The 22513-nt window shown below is 43.1% G+C and overlaps 1 protein-coding gene across 2 annotated transcripts in view; it reads right to left on the bottom strand.

Annotated features, from left to right (window-relative positions):
• LOC129708696 (copine-8-like) overlaps positions 1-22513 on the bottom strand; it is a 268617-nt gene that overhangs the window by 57244 nt on the left and 188860 nt on the right. The window contains exons 12-13 of one of the 2 annotated variants that reach the window (XM_055654624.1): positions 11527-11580; positions 9225-9286 (exon numbers count right to left, since the gene is read on the bottom strand). In XM_055654624.1, the coding sequence (XP_055510599.1) occupies positions 9225-9286; positions 11527-11580 (116 nt within the window). Of the gene's footprint in view, positions 1-9224; positions 9287-11526; positions 11581-20603; positions 20848-22513 lie in introns of those variants that run through there. The other variant, XM_055654623.1, reaches the window with a different exon arrangement.

The raw sequence follows: 22513 nt of genomic DNA, 5'->3' as shown, positions 1-22513 counted from the left end.
TCTCACTTCAGGATTACCTAACCCACCCCTTTTCTGGTCAACATCACTAACTTGGTAAATCACATAAGATACATTCTATTTTTTTTTGAATAGCCACACAGATAATTGTTTATTATAAATGATAAAATGCTGCATTGGAATGTGCAGGTTAGTGCAGCTTATTCAGAGGGCTGGGCAACCATGATCATAATACCTGACCCTCGTTCTTGACATATGCAATACACTGAATTGTTCAAGGAGATTATAGCTTTTTATTTCTCTGATTGCTTACAATTGATTCAAAATTCAAAATCCCTTTTAAGGCTGATCTGGGCTAACTGTGAGTTGGAAATAATATGACTAATACAATCATTTACCAGGTCAGATTTAAACAAACATTTTAAATTGGATTCCATGATGGCATAAATACTGAAATAAATATTTACTATTAGTCTGATTCTTACCGAGCCACGCAGTGTGGACCAGAAAGATGTAAATATAACGAGGAGAGGCATGGATAGGGTAGAGAGGCAGAACCTTTTGCCAAGGAAGGGAATATCAAACTTGACAGAAGGGAATGCAGATGCTGGTTTACAATAAAAGACGCAAAATGCTGGAGCAACTCAGAGAGTCAGGCAGCATCTCTGGAGAACATGGATATGTAATTTTTTTGGGGGAAAGACCCTTTTACAAATCCGAAGGGTCTCGACCCAAAACGTCACCTATCCCACATTGAGTCTGAAGAAGGGTGCCGACCCGAAATGTCACCGGTCCATGCTCTCCATAGATGCTGCCTGATCCACTGAGTTACTCCAGCACTTTGTGTCTTTTTAAGGAAATATCAAATGCTCGAAGGCAGAGGGGCGGTTTAATGTAGACTTCAAAGTGGAGAGTAATCCAATTTTTTTTTACACACAGAGGATGGTGGGTGCTTGCAACACATTGCCAGGGCTGGTGGTGGTGGTGGTGGTGGGATAAGGATTCCATGCAGGTTGATAAATTTGTCTGCACCAAGTTCGGCATGGACATGTGGGCCAAAGGGTCTGTTCCTGTGCTGTACTGTTCCTTGTTCTATGATCAGCAAGCCCTTTAAGCACCAGAGCCATGTTAAATCTTGCAGAAGCAATCTGAATAAATCTGTTGAATAGACCTCCTCAGTAATCCCTGCAGTAATGATTTTCTTCAGCTTTGGGTGGAATAGAAAATGCCAAAAACGCCAATGTGTATAAATAATACATCCAATTTCCAACCATTATCATAACAAAAGTTATTAATTGGCTAAGATTCACTAACTAACACACTTGATCTTAAGTCAATATTCAGAAGACATTCCAGTCTGATGGGTAATGGAGTCATCTAATATTAATCCCCGTGGTACAGCATTGTCCTCATTAAGACCCAATCACTTGTAATTAGTTTTTCCACGCTGTATTCCCAGAGCTCATCAAAATGGCTTAATTTGTCTAAATTCTCATTTGATCTGCAGTACTGAATCATTCTCTTCCATCTCTGAGCCGTGCTGTCTGTTCCATGTCAAGTGAGGGGGAATTTTTCAAAACCTCACATGAACATTGGACACAGCAGTTTCCCTGGGACTCGGATTGGATTGAATTGAAAGACACAGCATTGTGCCCACCGAGTCCAGGCTGATCACCCATCACCCGTTCACACTAGTTCTATGTTATTCCACTTTCACATCCACTCCCTACACACCTGGGCAATTTACAGGGCAATTCACAAATTCTGTGTAAAAAAAACAACTTGCCCCACACCTCTCCCTAATACCTCGGAACCAGGCTTAATTCTGTTCTGAAGAAGGGTTTTGGCCCGAAACGTTGCCTATCTCCTTCGCTCCATAGATGCTGCTGCACCCGCTGAGTTTCCCCAGCATTTTTGTGTACCTTTGATTCATGGATTCTGTACACTTTCCAAAGCTTCCACATGCATCCTGTAATGAGGCAACCAGAACTGCACACGATATTCCAAATGTGGCCTTACCAAAGTCTTATAGAGCTGCATCATGACTTCCTGACTCTTATACTTAATGCCCCCACCAATGAAGTCAAGCATACCATTTGCCATCTTTATCACCCTACCCACTAGGGCTTGGTTCACAAGATCCCTCCGCATATACAGATACAAGGAAGTGCAGATGCTGATTAACAAAAAAGACACAAAGTGCTGGAGTTACTCAGTGGGTCAAACAGCATCTCTAGTGCATAGGTGACGCTTAAGGTCGGGACCCTTCTTCAGGCTGATTATATCGGGGGAAGAGGGGGGGAGGAAGAATGATACTAGAGGTGGGTTGATTGGCAGATGGATGGATTGAATGCTCCACCCATCTGCCACTCAAACCCCCTTATCTGTATCCACCTATCACTTGTTAGACTTTGTCCCACCCCCACCTCTCTTCCAGCTTTCTCCCTCCTACTACTACTATCGGGCTGAAGAAGGGTTCTGACCCGAAACGTCACCTATGCATGTCCTAGAGATGCTGCCTAACTGGCTGAGTTACTCCAGCAACTTTGTGTCAAGGTTTATACCCTTCTTTCCAGAAGGCAATTACTGTCGTTGCTTTACAATTTCCTTCATGGAGATTCAACATCATTTTCCAGTAGTAGTTTTAGCTTAGATACAGCTTGGGAACAGGCCCTTTGGCCCACCGAGTCCGCGCCAACCACCGACCCACACACTAGTTCTACCCTACTCACTAGGAACAATTTTACCGAAGCCAATCAACTTATAAACCACACGTTTTTTGAATGTGGGAATAGCAACCCCAAAAGAAAAATGCCAATGTCCTTGGAGGTCGGTATCCATGATGGCCTGGGCAGTGTCCATCATATTTTTTAATCTCCTTCCTTCCTGGGTCTCATAGTCTGATTTGAAACTACATCCTATCTGTTATAATGCAGTGCACCTGGCAGTCCAGTCCATTCAATTGCAGATCATATGTATTAGAGTCATAGAGACAAACAGTGCGGAAACAGGCCCTTCGGCCTAACTTGCCCACAATGGCCAACAGGTCCCAACTGCCTGCGTTTGGCCCATATCCCTCTAAACCTGTCCTATCCATGTACCTGTCTAAATGTCTCTTATGCATATCTGCGTCACTACCTCCTCTGGCAGATGGTTCCATACATCCACCACCCTTTGTGTAAAAAAGGTACCCCTCAGGTCCCTATTAAATCTTCCTCCCCCCCACACCTTAAACCTATTTCCTCTGGTTCTTGATTCCCCTACTCTGGACAAGAGACTATGAGATTTATTTATTTGGCAACCACACGCAGATCACATTCCTCCCACAAAGCATCCTTTAAAAAAAATATTGTATTTCAGCTGCTCAATAGAGTGCTTCAAAGGGAATTCTGTCCTGCTGCGATTCTTCAAATGAAAATGTATTCTCATTGATAGACATAGCATCACCTCTGATGTATGGACTCGTGCAGAGTAATCATTAATTGATAATGTCCTCTTATTTCTCTGGCTAATGCCCCTGCCCAAAGAATCAGGCAGGGTGTTCTTCCGTACCCACTGCAGAACTCCAGACAGACACTGCCTCTGTTGGGTGGCACAGTGGCGCAGCTGGCAGAGTTGCTGCTTTACACCACCGGAGACCCAGGTTCGATCCTGACTATGGATGCAGTTTCTACGTTCTCTCTGTGACCTCGTGGGTTTCCACCAGGCATTTGTCGGTTAATTGACCCTCTGTAAATTGTCCCCTGGTGGGTAGGGAGTGGATGCAAAAGTAGGATAACATAGAAGTGTGAACGGGTGATCGATGGTTGGCATGGACTCGGTGGGCCCAAACCCTGTTTCCACCATGTATCTCTAAACTAAACTAAACAATTGTGAGTGACTAATACAAGTTCTTGAAACAACTGAAAGCCCACTACTACTGCTGCCATTAATCAGTCTGCTGGCAAGAATAAGGTCTCACCAGCAACATAAAAGACTCCACAAAGTAGCCTGGGTTGTCCAACTGGTCTAACGTCAGGATGCCCACAATGGGGTTCATACAGAGATAGACACAGAGTGCTGGAGTAACTCAGTGGCTCAGGCAGCATCACTGGAGTAAAAGATGAGTGACGTTTCGGGTCAGGGCACTCTTCAGACCCTTCTTCAGACTCAAGTAATTAAGGTCCCAATCCAAAACGTCACCCATTCTATATCTCCTGCGATGTGGCCTGTCCTGCTGGGTTACTCCAGCACTTTGTGTTTCTGGTATAAACCAGCACCTGCAGTTCCTTTCTACATATTGGGTTCACACAGGTTTAGCTTTGTTTAGATTAGAGATATAGTGCGGAAACAGGCTGTTTGGCCCACCATGTCCATGCCGACCAGCGATCACCCCAGCACTATCCTACACACTAGGTGTTCCCAAAGCAAGCTGTGATGCAACCCAACAATATGCTTTCTATGGTGCGCCTGTAGAAGGAGACACGCTGAATCATTGGATACATGCTGAATGTTCTCAGTCCCCTGAGGAAGTGGAGGCGTTGGTGTGCCTCCCTTGGCTGTTGCGTCAACTGCCTGCTGTTGAGGCAAACGGCAGTCTTCAGTAGTTGAGGAGAGTCAAGAGTTGAGTCAAGTCAGTCAAGAGTGTTTTATTGTCATATGTCCCAGATAGAACAATGAAATTATTACTTGCAGCCGCACAACAGAATATGTAAACATAGTACACTGTAAACAATATCATTAATGAGAGAAAAAAGTTCAGTGGGTGTATACATACTCACATATACATATAGTCTATGTGTACATATATATACATATAGTATATAGTATAGGAAGGAACTGCAGATGGTGGTTTAAACCTAAGATAGACACAAAATGCTGGAGTAACTCAACGGGACAGGCAGCATTTCTGGAGAGAAGGAATGGATGACGTTTCAGGTTGAGACCCTTCTTCAGACTGGTTAGGGACTGGTTAGGGACCCTAACCAGTCTGAAGAAGGGTATCGACCCGAAACATCACCCATTCCTTCTCTCCAGAGATGCTGCCTGTCCCGCTGAATTACTCCAGCTTGTTGTGCCTTAAACCAGCATCTGCAGTTCCTTCCTACACATAGTCTGGTGGTGGATGAATATGTCTTTACAGCCCAGCTAATGTAGTTGCAGCTGCATGGAGAATAAACAGCAACTGTGACAAGTTCGACAAGAGGTCTTTAGTAAAGCCTGCTGTTCCTGAAATAATGTGGTGTTTCACTTGGGCCTGTCAGCGCTGGCTTTTAAAATGACAGTGGGGAATTGGTTACTTTTTTATGAAGCCTTTTAAAACATCATTGGGAGACACATGATGATGATCCTATATTGAAAAAAATTGCCTCTGACCCATTTGTATTTTTACTTTATTGTATGTTTTCTCTGGAGAAGTCAAGGTGATTTATACACTGGGTAATTCAAAGAAATGGCAGTCAAAGTAGTACAGCTTGTTTGATTATATTGAAGGTACTTATACGAGAGTGCCTTTGTCCAAATAACGCCCTTAGGATTATATTATGATGCGGAATTCATTTGTTGGATAGATATTGCTAATATTTTTAACATGGGTGCTCATTGGCAGGTGTGGAGGACATAGAGGTTTACAGGCCCTTCAGCCCAACTCGTCCATGCCGACCAATATGTCCCATCTAAACTAGTCCCATTCACCCGTAGGTGGCTGATATCCCTCTAAACCTTTCCTAAACAAGTACCTGTACCTTCTGTAATTGGATCTACCTCAACTACCCCCTCTGGCAGCTCGTTCCATACACCCACCGCCTTCTGTGTGGAAAAGTTGCACCTCGGAATCTTATTAAATCTTTCCTCTCGCACTTTAAACCTATGATCTCTGGTTCTTGATTTCCCTACCCTGAGTGAAAGACTCGGGGTAAAAGACTCTGCATTCACCCTATCTATTACCCTCTTGATCTTATGCACCTCAATAAAATCATCCATCACCTTACTGAGCTCCAGGAACAAAGCCCTAGCCTGCCCAACCTCTCCCTGTAGCTTGGGCTCTTGAGTCCGGGCAGGTTCACAGCTGTCTGTGTTACTCACCACCCATGTATTTGGCTCCCCTGAAGTCATTCCAAACAAATGTAAAGAACTGAATACAAGTGATAGCCAGAACGTCAGCTCATGCTTGCTATTTGCAACCAAATATATATTTTGCAAAAGTCTGTGCATTCACCCTATCCATTCCCCTCAAGACCTTATGCACATCTACAGTATAAGATCAGCCCTCACAGTGTGTGGTAAGTTGATGGTCCTGTTTCCATGCTTTGCATCTCTAGGACTTTATGACATATTTTCTGTTCAAAAACATTGACAATCTGATTGTCAAAGTCATGACAATATGACAGGTAATCTGCATCCCAGTGGAATGGAATCACGGTCAATACTTCTGCAACGATGCCTCAAGCTCACTTTATGATTAACTTGACCTTTTATCTTTTTAACTGATATTTTTGATAGTTGACTGAACAAGAACAGCGGATAAACTTTAGGAGGTGGAGGGAAATGGGACAAAAATAATTGAAAACTCAACAGTGATGCTTATTTCATATTTTGTAATATGGCAAAAATTAGGCCATTCAGTCCGTCGTGTTTGGCCAACTATCAGATCAATATTATTCCCTCACTAATATCCATGTAACTTGTTCCCTCTCTCCATGATGTTCTTATCACCTCTTATCACATTAGGTGTAATTTAGACGAGGCTTTAGAGATACAGCACGGAAACACCACCAGCAGCAGTCAACATCTCTCGAACAGAAGCTTTTGCTGATCATGTTTTTTCTAGTTGGTTCCTCATAACAACAGGATCGGTGCAGAGATACAGTGAAAAGCATTTTTGTTGCGTGCTATCAGGTCAGCGCTATATTAGAGGATACTTTCATGAACTTCTACTTGTGTATATTCGAGAGAATATTGACTGCTTCTAGCATGGCCTGCTTCGGCAACTCGAACGCCCAGGAACAAAAAAGAGTGTAGGAAGTCATTAACACTGCTCGGCCCATCACGGATACTGACATCCCCACCATCAAAGGGATCTACAGGAGACGCTGCCTCAAAAAGGTAGCCAGCCTCATCAGAGACCCACACCACCCTGGCCACACTCTCATTTTATTCTTGCCATCGGGAAGAAGATATAATAGCGTGGAAACTGCAATATCCAGGTTCAGGGGCAGCTTCTTCCCTATAATCATTGGGCACTTAAACACTATAATCTCCAAATAAGCTCTGAACTACATGGATTTGGGGACATTAATGTTGACTTTTTGAACTATAATTGTTGTGTGTGTGTGCACGTGTGTGTGCGTGCGTGCGTGCATGTGTGTGTGTGTGTGTGTGTGTGCGCATGCACGTGTGTATAAAACTGAACTTTTTTTCATTTATTATATTGTTTATAGAGTGCTATACATTTTCTGTTGTGCTGCTACAGGTAAGAATTTCTTTGTTCTTTCAGGGACATATGGCAATGAAACACCCTTCATTCTTGACCCTTGAAAGATTATACATGATTACAATCAAGCCACCTACAGTGCATAGATATATGATAAAGGGAATAATTTTTTGTGCAAGATAATTTAATATAATTCAAGATAATTCGTTATTCATTTCCTTTACTCAGGAAATGACACCAATGCTTAAGATGAAAAAGAAGGACTTTGATTAGCACGGCATGAAAAGATATGAATAAGAATTATGAATAGAAAGCCCCACATGATTAATTCTAGAGTAATTCCTCTCTTGTAATTGTTAAACTTAAACAAGGAAAGCCCTTATTTCTGGTCGCGATGCATTTTATGGCATCTGCCATGTAGAATTACTGCCGCATGTATGGATATATTCAGGTATTCTGTGGGATAGCTTGTTCAAAAAACGACACTACGTATCACAAGGAAGAAATATATTCCAGGACATTCATGAATGGGGCCAGCACCTGAGGATTTCCTAAACGACATTCATGGAATGAGATTTAACCAGACTTTTTACAATCTCTAATAAGAATGAAAAGTTGCAGAGATGCAACACTACGCATGCAACAGATTGTTTTTTCTGCGACATTGGAGGTTGAGGGGAAACTTGATAGACGTACAGAATATTATGATGCAGGGAAAGGTCGGCAGCCAGAACCTTTCACCCGGGATGAAAATGTCAAATACTAGAGGGCATAGCTTTAAGGTTGCAGGGGCAAAGTTTAAAGGAGATGTGCAGGGCAGGTTTATCACACAGAGGGTGGTGAGTACCTGGAACGTGGTGGTGGAGGCAGATACGATAGTGGCATTTAGGAGGGTTTTGGATAGGCATATGGGTATGCAAGGGATGGGGGGGATATGGATTACGTGAAGGCAAATAAGAATTTTTAGTAGATTGTAGGATGAAGGGCAGCACAATAATGGTGCAATGGTAAAGTTGCTGCCTCACAGCACCAGAGACCTGGGTTCGATCCCGACTACGGGTGCTGTCTGTATGGAGTTTGTATGTCCCTGTGACCGCATGGGTTTTCTCCAGGTTCTCCAGTTTCCTCCCACATCCCAAGGATGTGCAGGTTTGTATGTTAATTGACTTCTGTAAATTGTTCCTAGTGTGTAGGATAGGACCAACGTAAATGGGATGGTGGTCGGCACAGGCTCGGTGGGCTGAAGGGCCAGTTTCCATGCGGTATCTCTACACTAAACTAATAACAGTAATGAACAAATATCATATTGAGTAAAAACTATGTAGATTAAAAAAATGGTCAAATGTTAATTTTTATAGGGTTTCATTCATATCTAATATTGTAATGACGTATACTATACATTATGTCAAACATTATTATAGTTACAGTTAGGCCAGGTAGGTAACTACAAAATAACTATATTATAGTTACCTACATGGACTCTGAGAAGTATTAAAATAATTAGATCAAATGAATCAAACTTCAAATTTTATATAAATTGATTTAAATTCCTTTTTCTGGTGAAAGCTTCTTATTTGATGAGTTCTCCAGGTCCAATTTAAGACATAGTTCACCCTGGCTTGTAAGCTGATCAAGGATGTTGGTTACTTTAATGATCAAACAACATCTTGCCCACTTAGACAGATACATCTCCGCTAAGACAGTTTATGTTGCTGAAGAAGTCTTGAGCCTCGCTACTCATGCGTATTATCTTGTTTGTTTGATTCTTTTATGTCAGAGAACGCACTCACGCAGCAAGTGCTGCAGGATATTATTGATATGGAACTGCAAGTAAGCGATTTCAAACAATACTCACCCGCCTTTAATATAGTCAAGGAATGTGTGCTCTGATTCGACTGTGAAAGACAGCAAGGTAACCTGTGGGGAAAGAGGCAGCGTGGTCAGCTGTGGAAGATGTCAGATGGAGCTAATATTAGCAAACAAAAAAAATAGAAACATTGAGCTGAGGTTATATGAAATGCAGAGCAACGACCGTGTGGAACTGTGGCACAGCTGATAGAGCTGCAGGGACCTGGGATCGATCCTGACTATGGGTGCTGTCCGTGTGTGTGTACTGCGCGTTCTCCCTGAGACTGTGTGGGTTTTCACTGGGTGCTCCAGTTTCCTCCAACACTCTAACATGTGCAGGTTTGTAGAATAATTGGCTTCTGTAAATTGTACGTTGTCCCAACAAGAGCTGTTCACTGTACCTCGGTACACGTGACAATAATAGACTGAACTAAACTAAACTTCTCTCACAATACTGTAGCGTATGATGTTCCAGGAAATACACTCTATGGTGGCAAAAGATCTATAATAATATGGATCTCCACTATTGGAAGAGGTGCAGAGGAGGTTTACCAGAACACGTCCATATTAGGGGGTAGTAGCTAGAGCGAGAGAGATTGGATAGACATGGATTGTTTGTTTCTGGAACATTGAGGTTGAGTGGAGAACTGATAGAAGTGTATAAAAATATGATAGGCAGAGAAAGGGTAGACAGTAGATGAAACTGTCAAAGACTAGAGGGCGTATCTTTAAGGTGAGAGGGACAAAGTTTAAAGGGGATGTGCAGTGCAAGTTTTTAATCACACAGAGCGTGGTGAGTGCCTGGGACGTGCTGCCAGGGGTGATGGTGGAGGCAGGTAGGATGGTGGAGTTTAATAGACTTTTCGATAGGCACATGGATGTTCATAAATTTCAGGAGCAGAATTAGGTCATTTGGCCCATCACGTCTGCCATTCAATCATGGCTGGTCTATCTTTCCCTCTCAGCCCCATTCTGCTGCCTTCTAACTATTGATGCCCTTACAAATCACAAATCTGTCAATCTCCACCTTCAAAATAAACATTGTCGGCCTCCACAGCCGTCTGTGGCAATGAATTCCACAGATTCACCACCCTCTGATGAAAGAAATTCCTCCTCATCTCCTTTCCAAAGGTATCTGAGGCTGTGCCCTCTGGTCCTCGACTCTCCCATTACTGGAAACATCCTCTCCACATCCACTCCATCCAGGCCTTTCACTGTTCGGGGAATGAATGGGAAATATGCAGGGATTGGAAGGATATGGATTATGTGCAGGCAGATGAGGAGGAGGAGCCATCTTGGGGAACGGCTGCTAACCAGCAGCCATCCGTTTAATTCACTTTTTTTTTGTAGTTTTAGTGAGTCCTGTGCTCCTGTCCCGGGGACCGCCCAGCACCTCGGCTTCGGTGGCGGCACAGCGCTGGAGCGCTATCGCGGAGCGGAGCGGGCGATGCCTTGCCTTGGTCGCCGTGCTGGATCGACGCGCTGGAGCTCCGGTGTGCTGTGACCGCCGAGATCAACACCTCCGGGCTGCGGGTCTGCGGAGCGGAGCGGGCGGCGCCGACCTCAACATCGGGAGCCTGGGAGCTCCAAACCGGCGCGGCCTTGTCGGCTTCGGAAGCCGCGGTCCCCAGTTAGGAAGCGGCCGTTCCAGGTGGCCCAGCCACTGAAAGGACTCTCCCGACGCCGGGGCAACACCACCCGGCCAGAACGGCCAGGAACATCTGGCCTCCGTAGAGGCAATAGCGGAGGTCTCAATAGGCCTGACTTTGGGAGAACTGGGGATGGGGACTGGACATCGTGCCTTCCCCCACAGTGGTAACCATTGTGGGGGGATGATTTTTTGTGTGTGATTATTTTAGTTTATGTCCATGATGGCTGTCGGAAGGGAGCGTGTACGCTGGCGTGGTTTAGCTGCCGCTGCTCTCTCTTCACATTGTGTTTTTGATTTTTTTGTCTTTGGAGCGAATTCTGTCTTTAATTTGTGTATTGGTGATGTCCTTATTATTTATTTTACTCCGACTATATGTTTTTTTACTCTTGTTAATTTCTGTAAGGTGTCCTTGAAACTTTGAATGGCGTCCGCAAATAAAATTTATTATTATTATTATTATTAGATAAAAGTTGGCCTTGGCATTATATTCGGCACAGTCTCTGCGGGCCGATGGGCCTGTTCCTGTGTTTGACCGCTCTATGTTCAACCCGGTCACTACATTCTTATGACATGGTAAAGACAAGGAACCCTTGCTGCCCCAGCCGAGAATATTAATCCCATGTAACCCATGAAAATCACAATAACAATAAATACTCACAGTTCCTGAATGGACATATTTCTTCTTCTTTATTTTCTTTTTTGGATTTATTACCTATATAGAAATAAAATTAACAATATCTGTGATCATATCAAACGCAACAGGGTCAAGGGTACTTCAGTGAAAGTATATTCTCATTTGTCTGTGTTATAGGTTCAATATTTCTCACATGTGCATTGCAAGAATATTTGCATTCGCTATTTTGCACTTAAATATTATGCTTGATTAGGTGAGGGAAAAGGGACAATTTGATGGGTGAATCAGATGTAGTCGGTATCAGGCAGTCATTTGTGCATTCAACACACTGGGAGGAGCTAGTAACTGCCTGTGTTCTGGGACTTGTTCTCTAGGCACCTTTCCAACAAGATCCCAGACAAACACCGGCCTAACTCCCTTGATGCCACTTTAACGAGCCTCCTAATGAAATTCAGAAAAATTTACCACAAGAAATTAAGTGCGAGGTGTTGTATTTTGGGAAATCAAACTGGGGTAGGGTGGCACAGTGGCGCTGTGGTAGAGCTGCTGCCTCACAGCATAAGAGACCCGGGTTAGATCCTGACCTCGGGTGCTGTCTGTATGGAGTTTGTATGTTCTGCCTGACCCGCTGAGTTACTCCAGATTGCTATGTCTTTTTTTTAAGCCTTTCATTAAATGTTTATGTCCATCATTAAACCTTTCTTCACTCATCTTAAAACAACGCTCTCTAGTTCTTGATTCCCCTACCCTGGGAGAAAGACTCTGTGGAGTCCATGTATATTACAAATGGACATTATAATGTTTCATTCCTATTACTTTCAGTCGTGTAGCACTGAAAGAAATAGATCTGTGCAATTTAATTTCCAGGCATAGATTTCACATGACAAATGCTGGTACAAAATGTTCAGCGGAGACGAGATTTTCATAAGACCCTTGTTAAAGGTCACAAAACGTATTAAGTCGAGGATTGCAGAATCCGTGAGAAACAGTTAAAAAAAATGATTGGCTGGCTGAATGATAGCAAGCAATGAGACGGGGCTGAAGGCTGCATACTTAGAATTGCAAATGCTGGGTATTTGGATTATTCAACGATTGATATTAGGACTATTTTTTTTCCACTGTATATGTTTAGTTCAGTTTAGTTTAGCGATACAATGTAGAAATGGGTTATTTAGCCTACCGTGTCTACCCATGCACTAGCACTATCCTACATACTAGGGACAATGTACAATTTACAGAAGCCAATTAACCTACAAAACAGCACATCCACCGGATGTGGGAGGAAACCGGAGCACCCGGAGAAAACCCACGTGGTCATGGGGAGAATGTACAAAGTCCATACAGACAGCAACCGTAGTCAGGATCGAACCCGGGTCTCTGGTGCTATAAGGCTGCAGGTATACTGCTGCACCACCTTACCATCCTAACAATTTAGAATTTAGAATCCAAAGCACAATCGCTAAATTTGTAGATGTAATTATATGCCGACTTAGACAAACTTGCAAAATAGTTGACAAAGCAATTTCATCAAAGATAAAATAGTTTAGTGCAAAGTTCCCTGTCTCTTACAAAATAAGTATCTAAATGGGATACATGGAGAGGAGTTTGCACGTTCTCCCTGTGACCGCCTGGGTTTCCTCCGGCTGCTCCGGTTTCCTCCCATATCCATAGACGTGCGGGTTAGAATGTTATTTGGCTTTGTAAATTGCTTTTAATGTTTAGGGAGAGGATGCCAAAGTGGGATAACATACAGTACAACTAGTGTGAATGGGTGATCGATGGCTGGCTTGGACTCAGAGGGCCAAAGGGCTTATTTGCGTGCTGTATCAGTAAACTAAACTAAATCAATAGCAACAGGCAGTGGTGGAGGACAAGTCATGGATATTTTCAAAGTGGAGATTGACAGGTTCTTGATTAGTAAGGGTGTTAAAGGTTATGGGGAGAAGGCAGGAGAATGGGGTTGAGAGGGAAAGACAGATCAGCCGTGATTGAATGGGGGAGTAGACTTGATGGGCCGAATGGCTAATTCTGCTCCTCTGACCTATGAAACTGAACTAAACACATTAACTGAGCAACACCATATGAAAGGGAAGATTCAGAAAGCCCATTTTCAGCCAGAGAACAGAGGGAATATGGCACTGACTATTATGGGGAGTAGGAAGAGCAATGAGTACAGATGCATTTTAGGGGGAAGCAAGTATATGAGGGAGATGGGAATAGTGTTATTTTAATAGTTTAGATGGGGAAAGGTGACAAGGGACACAAATGGGGTGTAAACGCAGGCCTGAATTGCCTGGGATCAAAGATCTGCTTCCTTGATTTACAATCTACACAATTCTGTCATGCAGCAAGTCTCTGAAGTCGCAAGAAGCGTTTGCTGAGTTGATTTGATTTCACCTTTGGCATTCTGATTCATTCAGGGTGTAATGGCAGAACAGTGAATGATTATATGCTGCCTTGATTACATTTTAAAAAAGTGAGGTTAAAAAGCGATTTCACATTGAGATGTACACTAGACGGTGCCACCGTTATGCCGTAAATACACTGCAGAAATATCCTCAGCTGCACCACTGCCATTCATATCAACCTCTCTCTTTGTTTTTAAGGGGCACCGTATCTGAAAACACCATAGAATTTGCTGTTTGCGTTTTGCAGTTATCCACTGAATTAAGTAATCAATAAAACAAAATGAATTTTTGTTACTCAAAGAAATTCTGGGTCTGTCTTAATTTGATCTTTACAGGTAAAATTCCACCAATATATCGCCTCTTCTGCCACTTTACGTTTTGTGGTCAGTCAGAAACCACCCGAATTAAGGTTGACAGTGAAACATTAATGGAGAAAAATATGGATCATCGAGATCAAAAGGGGGGGGGGGGGGGGGGGAGAAATCTGATTATTGAATCACCTGGTCTTGTGATTAATGGCAAAATGTTAGAAAGGCACTTGTGGAAAAAATACGTTTAGACCATGTTCAGTCAAGGCACATGTTACCAATGCCGAGTAAAATCATCTTTAATCATAACAATAACATTTATACTTATTTAAGGAATATGGGACAAGGTCAGCATCAACTGACTCTCCCTAATCACCTACTAGAAGTTGCCGATTTCATCACTAAGGCATTTGAAACACTACAGCCCTTTTAGTAGAAACTGGTAGAAATGTAATGGGCAACTGAACCATCTCTCCACCAGCTAGAGAGGGGTCCTGACCTCCCATCTACCTCATTGGAGAACATCATACTATCTTTAATTGGACTTTATCTTGCACTAAATATGTTGCCATTTATCCTGTATCTGTACACAGTGGATGGTTTGATTATAATCATGTATGGCCTTTTCTTTGACTGAATAGTAGGCAACAAAAGCTTTTCATTGTACCTCGGTGCATGTGACAGTAATAAACTAAACTAAAGGCGGCACAGTGGCAGAGTTGCTGCCTTACAGCGCCAGAGACCTGGGTGCGATCCTGACCATGGGTATTGTCTGCACAGAGTTTGCATGTTCTCCCTGTGACTGCGTGTGTTTTCTCCGGTTTCCTCGAACATCGCAGATATGTGCGGGCTTGTAGGTTAATTGACCCACTGTAAATTGCCCCACTTGTATAGGATAGAACTAGTGATTGTGGACAACATGGTCTTGGTGGGCTGAAGGGCCTGTTGCCTAGCTGTATCTCTAAACTCTATATGTTGTACCCTTGATCCTGTAGCTGTACATTGTGGGCGGCTCGATTGTAATCATGTGTTGTCTTTTTTTCTTTGACTGGATAGCACGCAACAAGAGCTTTTCACTGTATCTCGGTACACGTGACAATAATAGACTGAACTAAACTTCTCTCACAATACTGTAGCATATGATGTTTCAGGAAATACATTCTATGGTGGCAAAAGATCTATAATAATATGGATCTCTACTATTGTTTTTCAGTTCTGTTATTTTCACATATTGCTTGTTTCACAACCTAAATAAAGATTGATGAAGGTACTCCAATGGTGAACTTAACTCTTTCATAGACAAGCTCGGAAATAGAATATCAAAAAGCTGAAGATTTAGGAAACCTGGAATTAAATCAGAAAATGCTGGGCAACACTCAGCAGGTCAGGCAGCATCTGTGGAGAGAGAAATAGAGTTTAAAGTTTTAGACCAAAGATCCCTCGTTGGAACTGGGAGAAGGAGAAATAAAGTTCACTGTGACTTGCTGAGAAAGTAGGTGACAGATGGATAGAGCTAAGGGGGATATTGTCAGGCAGGAATTATCATACAGATAGGTTGTGGAGAATGTCGGGTCGAAGGGTTGTTTGAGAGGCAATAAATAGAGAGGAGCAATGGAACAAAGAGAAATAATGGAACGACAGCTATTGTATGAGATGAGGTCACTAAGAGGGGAAATCAAACAAAGAAATATGAAGAGGTACAAAAACCAGGCTGCAGGGAAAGGGAAAATCAACGGCAATATCGCAAATAGATGACATTATACAACTTCTGGTGACTATCTCTCTTGTCTGAAGTTTCTATGTTTACAGACAGTGCAGCATAGCAACAGGCCCATTAGCCCACATTGTCTATGCCGTACATGATACCAAGATCAACTCTTACCTGCCTGCACGTAATTCCTCTCCCTCCATTCCCTGCATATCCATGCCAATCCAAAAATCTCGTAAACGCCACTATCGTATCTGCCTCCACTACCGCCTCTGGCAGCACGTTCCGGGCACTCACGGCCCTCCGTGTAAAAAAACCTGCGTCACACATCACCTTTAAACTTTGTCCTTCTCACCTCATGGGCATAGATGAGGGGGCAAAGGAGAGGCTAGAATTGTCAAGCATATTGAATGCCATTACAGACGTCAGAAGGGCATTGTGTGGAGTTGTGGAATGATGTGGAGAACTCCAAACGAGGGAGTTTTATTGGCATGTACTAACCAAGCTACGTCTGGAGAAAGGTCTTGACCCACAATCTCACCAATCCATGTCCTCCAGAGATGCTGCCTGACCCGTTGAGTTACTCCAGCACTTTGGTTCTGTTTCTGTAAACCAGCATCTGCAGTTCCGTGTACCAGCAATGAATCTCATGGACCAATTTTAATTGAAAGGGATAGAGAATTATTTTCTGATTTTTTTCCCCCCTCAAACTGGTCTTGGGTTTAATCTGTTTTGCTGTCTTATCTATGAGGCCAAATTTGGAGGCCAAAGAGAGGTTGGATAAACTTGGATTCTTTTCTCTGGAGCTTCAGAGGTTGAGGGGAGATCTGATAAAAGTTTATAAAGTCATGAGCGGCATAGATAAGATAGACAATCAGACTTTTTCCCCCGGGTGGAAAATGTCAATGACTCGAGGGCATTGCTTTAAGGTGAGAGGGCCAAAGTTTAAAGGAGATGTGCGGGGCAATATATTTTACAAAGTGGGTGGTAGTGGAGGCAGGTACAATAGTGGCCTTTAAGAGGCTTTTAGATAGGTTCATGGGTTTGTAGGGAATGGTGTAATATGGATCACTTGCAGGCAGAGGAGATTAGCTTAACTTGGCATCATGTTCAGCATTGATATTGCGGGTTTAAGAACCTGTTCCTGTTCTATATTTTAGAAATGAAATTTTTGGGCGCAGCGGTAGAGCTGCTGCCTCATAGTGCCAGAGACCCGGGTTCGATCCTGACTACGGGTGCTGTCTGTATGGAGTATGTACGTTTTACCTGCATGGGTTCACTCCGCTTTCCTCCCAGATTGAAAAAGTACACGTTTGTAGGTTAATTGGCTTTGGTAAAAGATTGTAAAATGATCCCTAGTGTGTAGGACAGTGCTAGTCTGGTCAGCGCCGACTCGGTGGGCTGAAGGGCTTGTTTCCGCGCTGTATTGTCCAAACTAAAATTAAACAAAACTAAAGGGCAAAAGAATGATACAATGATTTGTAACACCTTTGGACTGCAGCGTGGACAAGAAAAAGCACCAGTTTTGGAAAACAGAGTATTCTACCACTAAAAAGGCAAACTATTTGCTGTACTAGTTGCCGGGAAACCACGTAGTTAAGCCTTATATTAAAAAACAATTCTTCCCACCATTGCCAATGATGACATTGGAATTATCGTGGAACCCCTGATTGAGATTCGTCAGGCAAGTAAAACCAAATATTTGCACTGATCTGAAAGTCAAAATCAGGACTTCCCGCACCCTCAAGACCATTGCCAACTGTCACTGCTGACATGTGCCGGGCTCTACACTTTCATAAGTTCATGTTCAGAGGTTTTAGGAGCAGAATTAGGCCATTCAGCCCAACAAGTCTATTCCACTATTCAATCATTGCTGACCTGTTCTTCCCTCTCAAACCCATTCTCCTGCCTTCTCCTCATAACCCCTGATGCCCGTGCTAATCAAGAATCTATTTATCTCTGCCTTAAAATTATCCATTGACTGCCTCCACAACCTTCTGTGGCAATAAATTCCACAGATTCACCACCCTCTGACTAAAGAAATTCTTCCTCATCTCCTTCCTAAAGGAACATTCTTTAATTCTGAGACTTCTGGTCTTAGACTCTCCCACTCATGTTAACTCCCCTCCAAGTCCACTCAAGGCCTTTCACTACTTGGTAATTTTCAATGAGGTGCCCGCTCATCCTTCTAAACTCCAGCGAGTAGAGGCCTGTTTAATTTGCATTACAAAAAGTCAGCAAAACATTTATCAGCAAAATGAGGAATCTTTCGGATAAATGTAACTTCTGTATTCACAGCTAAAAGGGGCATATGGTTGAATTGCAGGGCTTCCAAACATACAGTTATTTGCAGAAGGCAATCACACCATTATAGTCACATTTTGAACAACTTCCTACATGGAGCATAGAACAGTACAGCACAGAACAGGCCCTTCAGTCCACAACGTGCCAAGACCATCACTTATCTACCTGCATGTAACCCATATCTTCCCATTCCATGTGCATGTTCAAAAGTATTTTAAATGCCACCAAAGTTCTGTGCTGAACATGATGCCAGAACATAGAAACATAGAAAATAGGTGCAGGAGTAGGCCATTCGGCCCTTCGAGCCTGCACCGCCATTCAATATGATCATGGCTGATCATCCAACTCAGTATCCTGTACCTGCCTTCTCTCCATACCCCCTGATCCCTTTAGCCACAAGGGCCACATCTAACTCCCTCTTAAATATAGCCAATGAACTGGCCTCAACTACCTTCTGCGGGAGAGAATTCCAGAGATACACCACTCTCTGTGTGAAAAAACTTTTCCTCATCTCGGTCCTAAAAGATTTCCCCTTTATCCTTAAACTGTGACCCCTTGTTCTGGAGAACAAACTAATCTAACCTGCCAACACATGATCCATTTCCTTCCATTCCCTGCATATCCATGTGCCTATCAATAAAAACTCTTAAATAGCACTATCATATCTGCTTCGACCCTGGCAGAGTTTTTTAGGCTCTCACCACCCTGTGTAAAAATCTTGCCCTGTACATCTCCTTTAAACGTTGCTCCTCTCGCCTGAAATCTGTGCTCTCCAGTGCATGATTTTATTCCATCCTGGGAAAAAGATTCTGACTGTTTACCGTATTTATGCCTCTTATAATTTTATATACTTCTGTCAGGTTTCCCCGCAACCTCTGACGTTCCAGAGAAGACAATCCAACTCTGTCCAACAACTCCCCGTAGCCAATATCCCCTAATCCAGGCATAATTCTAATAAATCTCCTCTGCAAAGACTCCACACTCTTTTCAAAGGCTCCACATTCTTCCTGTAACAGGGTGACCAGAACTGCACACAATACTACAAATGCAAAAAAAATATATATATAGCTGGAAGAACTCAGCAGGTAAGGCAGCATCTGTGGAGGTAAAAGGATGGTTGACATTTCTGTTTTTAATTCCTCCATGCCCCTCTTTCTACTACGGGCTCATTCCACAAGGAAAATGTTCTCGCTGTCTACTGTTCCGCACAACCCTCTGCTGGTTCCGTTTCAGAGCCACAGATGGAGAATTATTTAACAAATGTTTTTTCCCCACAAGTTGGCCTGGGACTTAATCAGTATTGCTGTCACTCCCAAGAGGCTAAATTGCTTTAAGAAAGGGTAAACAGAACTTTATCAACACATAGAGTGGAGTGGCACGGTGGCGCAGTGGTAGAGTTGCTGCCTTGCATCGCCAGCGAACCGGGTTCGATCCTGACTACAGATGCTGTCTGTACGGAGTTTATATGTTCTCTCCGTGACCATGTGGGTTTTCTCCGGGTGCTCTGGTTCCCTCCCACACTCACAAAGCTGTGAAGGTTTGTAGGCTAATTGGCTTTGGTAAAATTGTAAATTGTCACTAGTGTGTAGGATAGTGCTAGTGTGCGGGGATCGCTGATCGGTGCGGACTCTGTGGGACAAAGGGCCTGTTTCCGCACTGTATGTCCACTGAACTAAACATGACATGCCCACTGTGGTAGTATCCAGCCATATCTCCTTAGTAACAGAGTGCTGGGATATTGTGGTTAGCCCTTTAAGGGCTACTTGTTGAGATCATAACCGTGAGCAAGAATACTACCTATACTGTCCCCGCTCATGCTCACTGTTCCCAAAACAGTGCAGAGCTCCGTGAGGGACCCAGCTAGTGCTGTTTTGGAACTGGTATAAATCAAGTTTGGAAATATCATAAAAGCTTTATGAAACCATATTAGGAAGAATATAGTTTTAACACGAGAATAGTGGAGCAGACAAATTTCTAGACTGCATATTTTCAATCTAAGAGTTTTCATGGTGCAGCGGTAATGTTGCTGTCTCACAGCGCCAGAGACCCTGGTTCAATCCTGACCTTGGTTGCTGCCTGTGTGGAGTTTGCACGTTCTCCCTGTGACCTCCTTCCCTTCCCCCCCCCCCCCCCCCCCCCCCCCCCCCCCACAAAGACGTGTGGGTTTTGTAGGTTAATTGGCCCTCTGTAAATTGTCCCTAGTGTGCAGGGAGTGGATGAGAAAGCGGGATAACGTGGAACTAGTGTGAAAGGGTGATCGATGGTCATCGTGGATTGTAAAACAACTCATCTGATCGTAGTTACTGACTGTGACATGTTGGACATTATGTGGAATTCACACATGTAATTCTTGGAATTACTGCTTCGACATGAGGGAGGGTTTAAATAGAGATAGATTTGTAGAATGGCAGGTTTAAAGGTTCATGCCATTAAGTATGTAATTGCTCACTCTTTGCATTTGTGCATTGGTATTTTTCAGTCTCGTTGACATTTTGAATTCTGTTGAGAGATAATAACGATGTGTATTCCTGGAAGTGTTTAAGGAAATGGCATTCACCTTAAATTGATTGAGTGACCCAGTCTTGTTACCTTTGACAAGTCCCACTGGAGTCGCTGCCTGTGTATTATCAAAACAACCTCATTAATACACAGGAATGCATAGTTGACTATTGGTTTTCAAAATCAAACACATTCAGTTCTCAGTTTTAGACACTTTACACAGAGTACAGAGTACAAATAAAAAGCATTGCAACATTAACTAAAAACATTTTTGATCTTTGTGTGTTGTGTGTTACAGAGTTGACACCAATCCTTGCTGCAATACCCTGCAGGGGTGGTTTGTTCTCATTATGGCTACAAGCAAGAATATTTTCATCAAAGGAGCCACTTGACATTGGTAGTCGACTCTTCTACTGGTCCAGGAGTTTAGACTTTATCGGCCTGGAAAAAAAATGTTTGGCTGCCTATTGGTTTTGCAAAGCTAAGAAACATAAAGAATTAAAGACCAAAAATGAGAAAAGAGGGAGGAGGGGGCCACACACCAAAAAGAAAATGCAGCGTTACATTAAAATCAACTGACAATTAATTTCCAATTAAACAAAAGCTGCAGAGGTAAAGAAAATGATGTTTCTACCTACACATTATAATACTTGTCCATCTATTGTACTTGAGTTTGAACTGATTGTATCCATGTGGGTGCACAGTGGCGCAGCAGGTAGAGATGTTGCCTCACAGCTTTGGAGACCCACGTTCGATCCTGACTACAGGTGCTGTCTGTATGGAGTATGTATGTCTTCCCTGTGACCGTGTGGGATTTCTCTGGGTGTTCCGGTTTCCTGACACATCCGAAAGATGTAGTTTGCAGGTTAATTGGCTTCTGTAAATTGCCCCAAGTGAGTAGCGTGTGAAACTGGGATAGCATAGAGCGAGTATGTTGGTGATCAATGGTTGGCAAGGACTCGGTGTACTGAAGGGCCAGCTCCCACACTGTACCTCTAAATTAAACTAGCATTCCTGAGCAACCATGATTGAAGACCCTCGGACTATCTTTAACCAGACTTTAGCTTGCACTAAACTTTAGTGCACTGTGGATGGCTCGATTGTAATCATGTATTATCTTTCCACTGACTGGTTAGCGTACGACAAAAAGCTTTTCACTCTACCTCGGTGCACGAGACAATAAACTAAACTAAAACTAAACTGGATTAACAAGGTATCACTTTATCGTTAAAGAACTACAGATGCTGGTTTACAAAAAGAGACACAGAGCGCTTTAGTATCCTGTGACGTTTCGGGCCAGCACCCTTCTTCAGGCAGATGAAGGGTGCCAACCCGGAATGTCACCTGTCCATGTTTTCCAGAGATGCTACCTGACCCATTGAGTTACTCCAGCACTTTATATCACCTTATTCTGCACTAGCGGGAGAGTCTAGGACCAGAGGGCACAATCTCAGAATAAAAGGACGTACCTTTAGAAAGGAGATGAGGAGGAATTTCTTTAGTCAGAGGGTGGTGAATCTGTGGAATTAATTGCCACAGACGGCTGTGGAGGCTGTCAATACATATTTTTAATGTGGAGATTGGCAGATTCTTGATTAGTACGGGTATCAGGGGTTATATGGAGAAGACAGGAGAATGGGGTGAGAGGGAAAGATAGGTCAGCCATGATGGAATGGCAGAGTAGAATTGATGAGCTGAATGGCCTAATTCTGTTCCTATAACGTATGAACATGAACTTATAGGATATTCCATTTTTTGAGGGGCATAAATATTCACTATTTATT

The sequence above is a fragment of the Leucoraja erinacea genome, chromosome 24 (assembly GCF_028641065.1).
Source record: "Leucoraja erinacea ecotype New England chromosome 24, Leri_hhj_1, whole genome shotgun sequence".
In the NCBI taxonomy this organism is placed as follows: domain Eukaryota; kingdom Metazoa; phylum Chordata; class Chondrichthyes; order Rajiformes; family Rajidae; genus Leucoraja; species Leucoraja erinaceus.
This window is presented reverse-complemented; position numbering and strand designations above follow the sequence as displayed.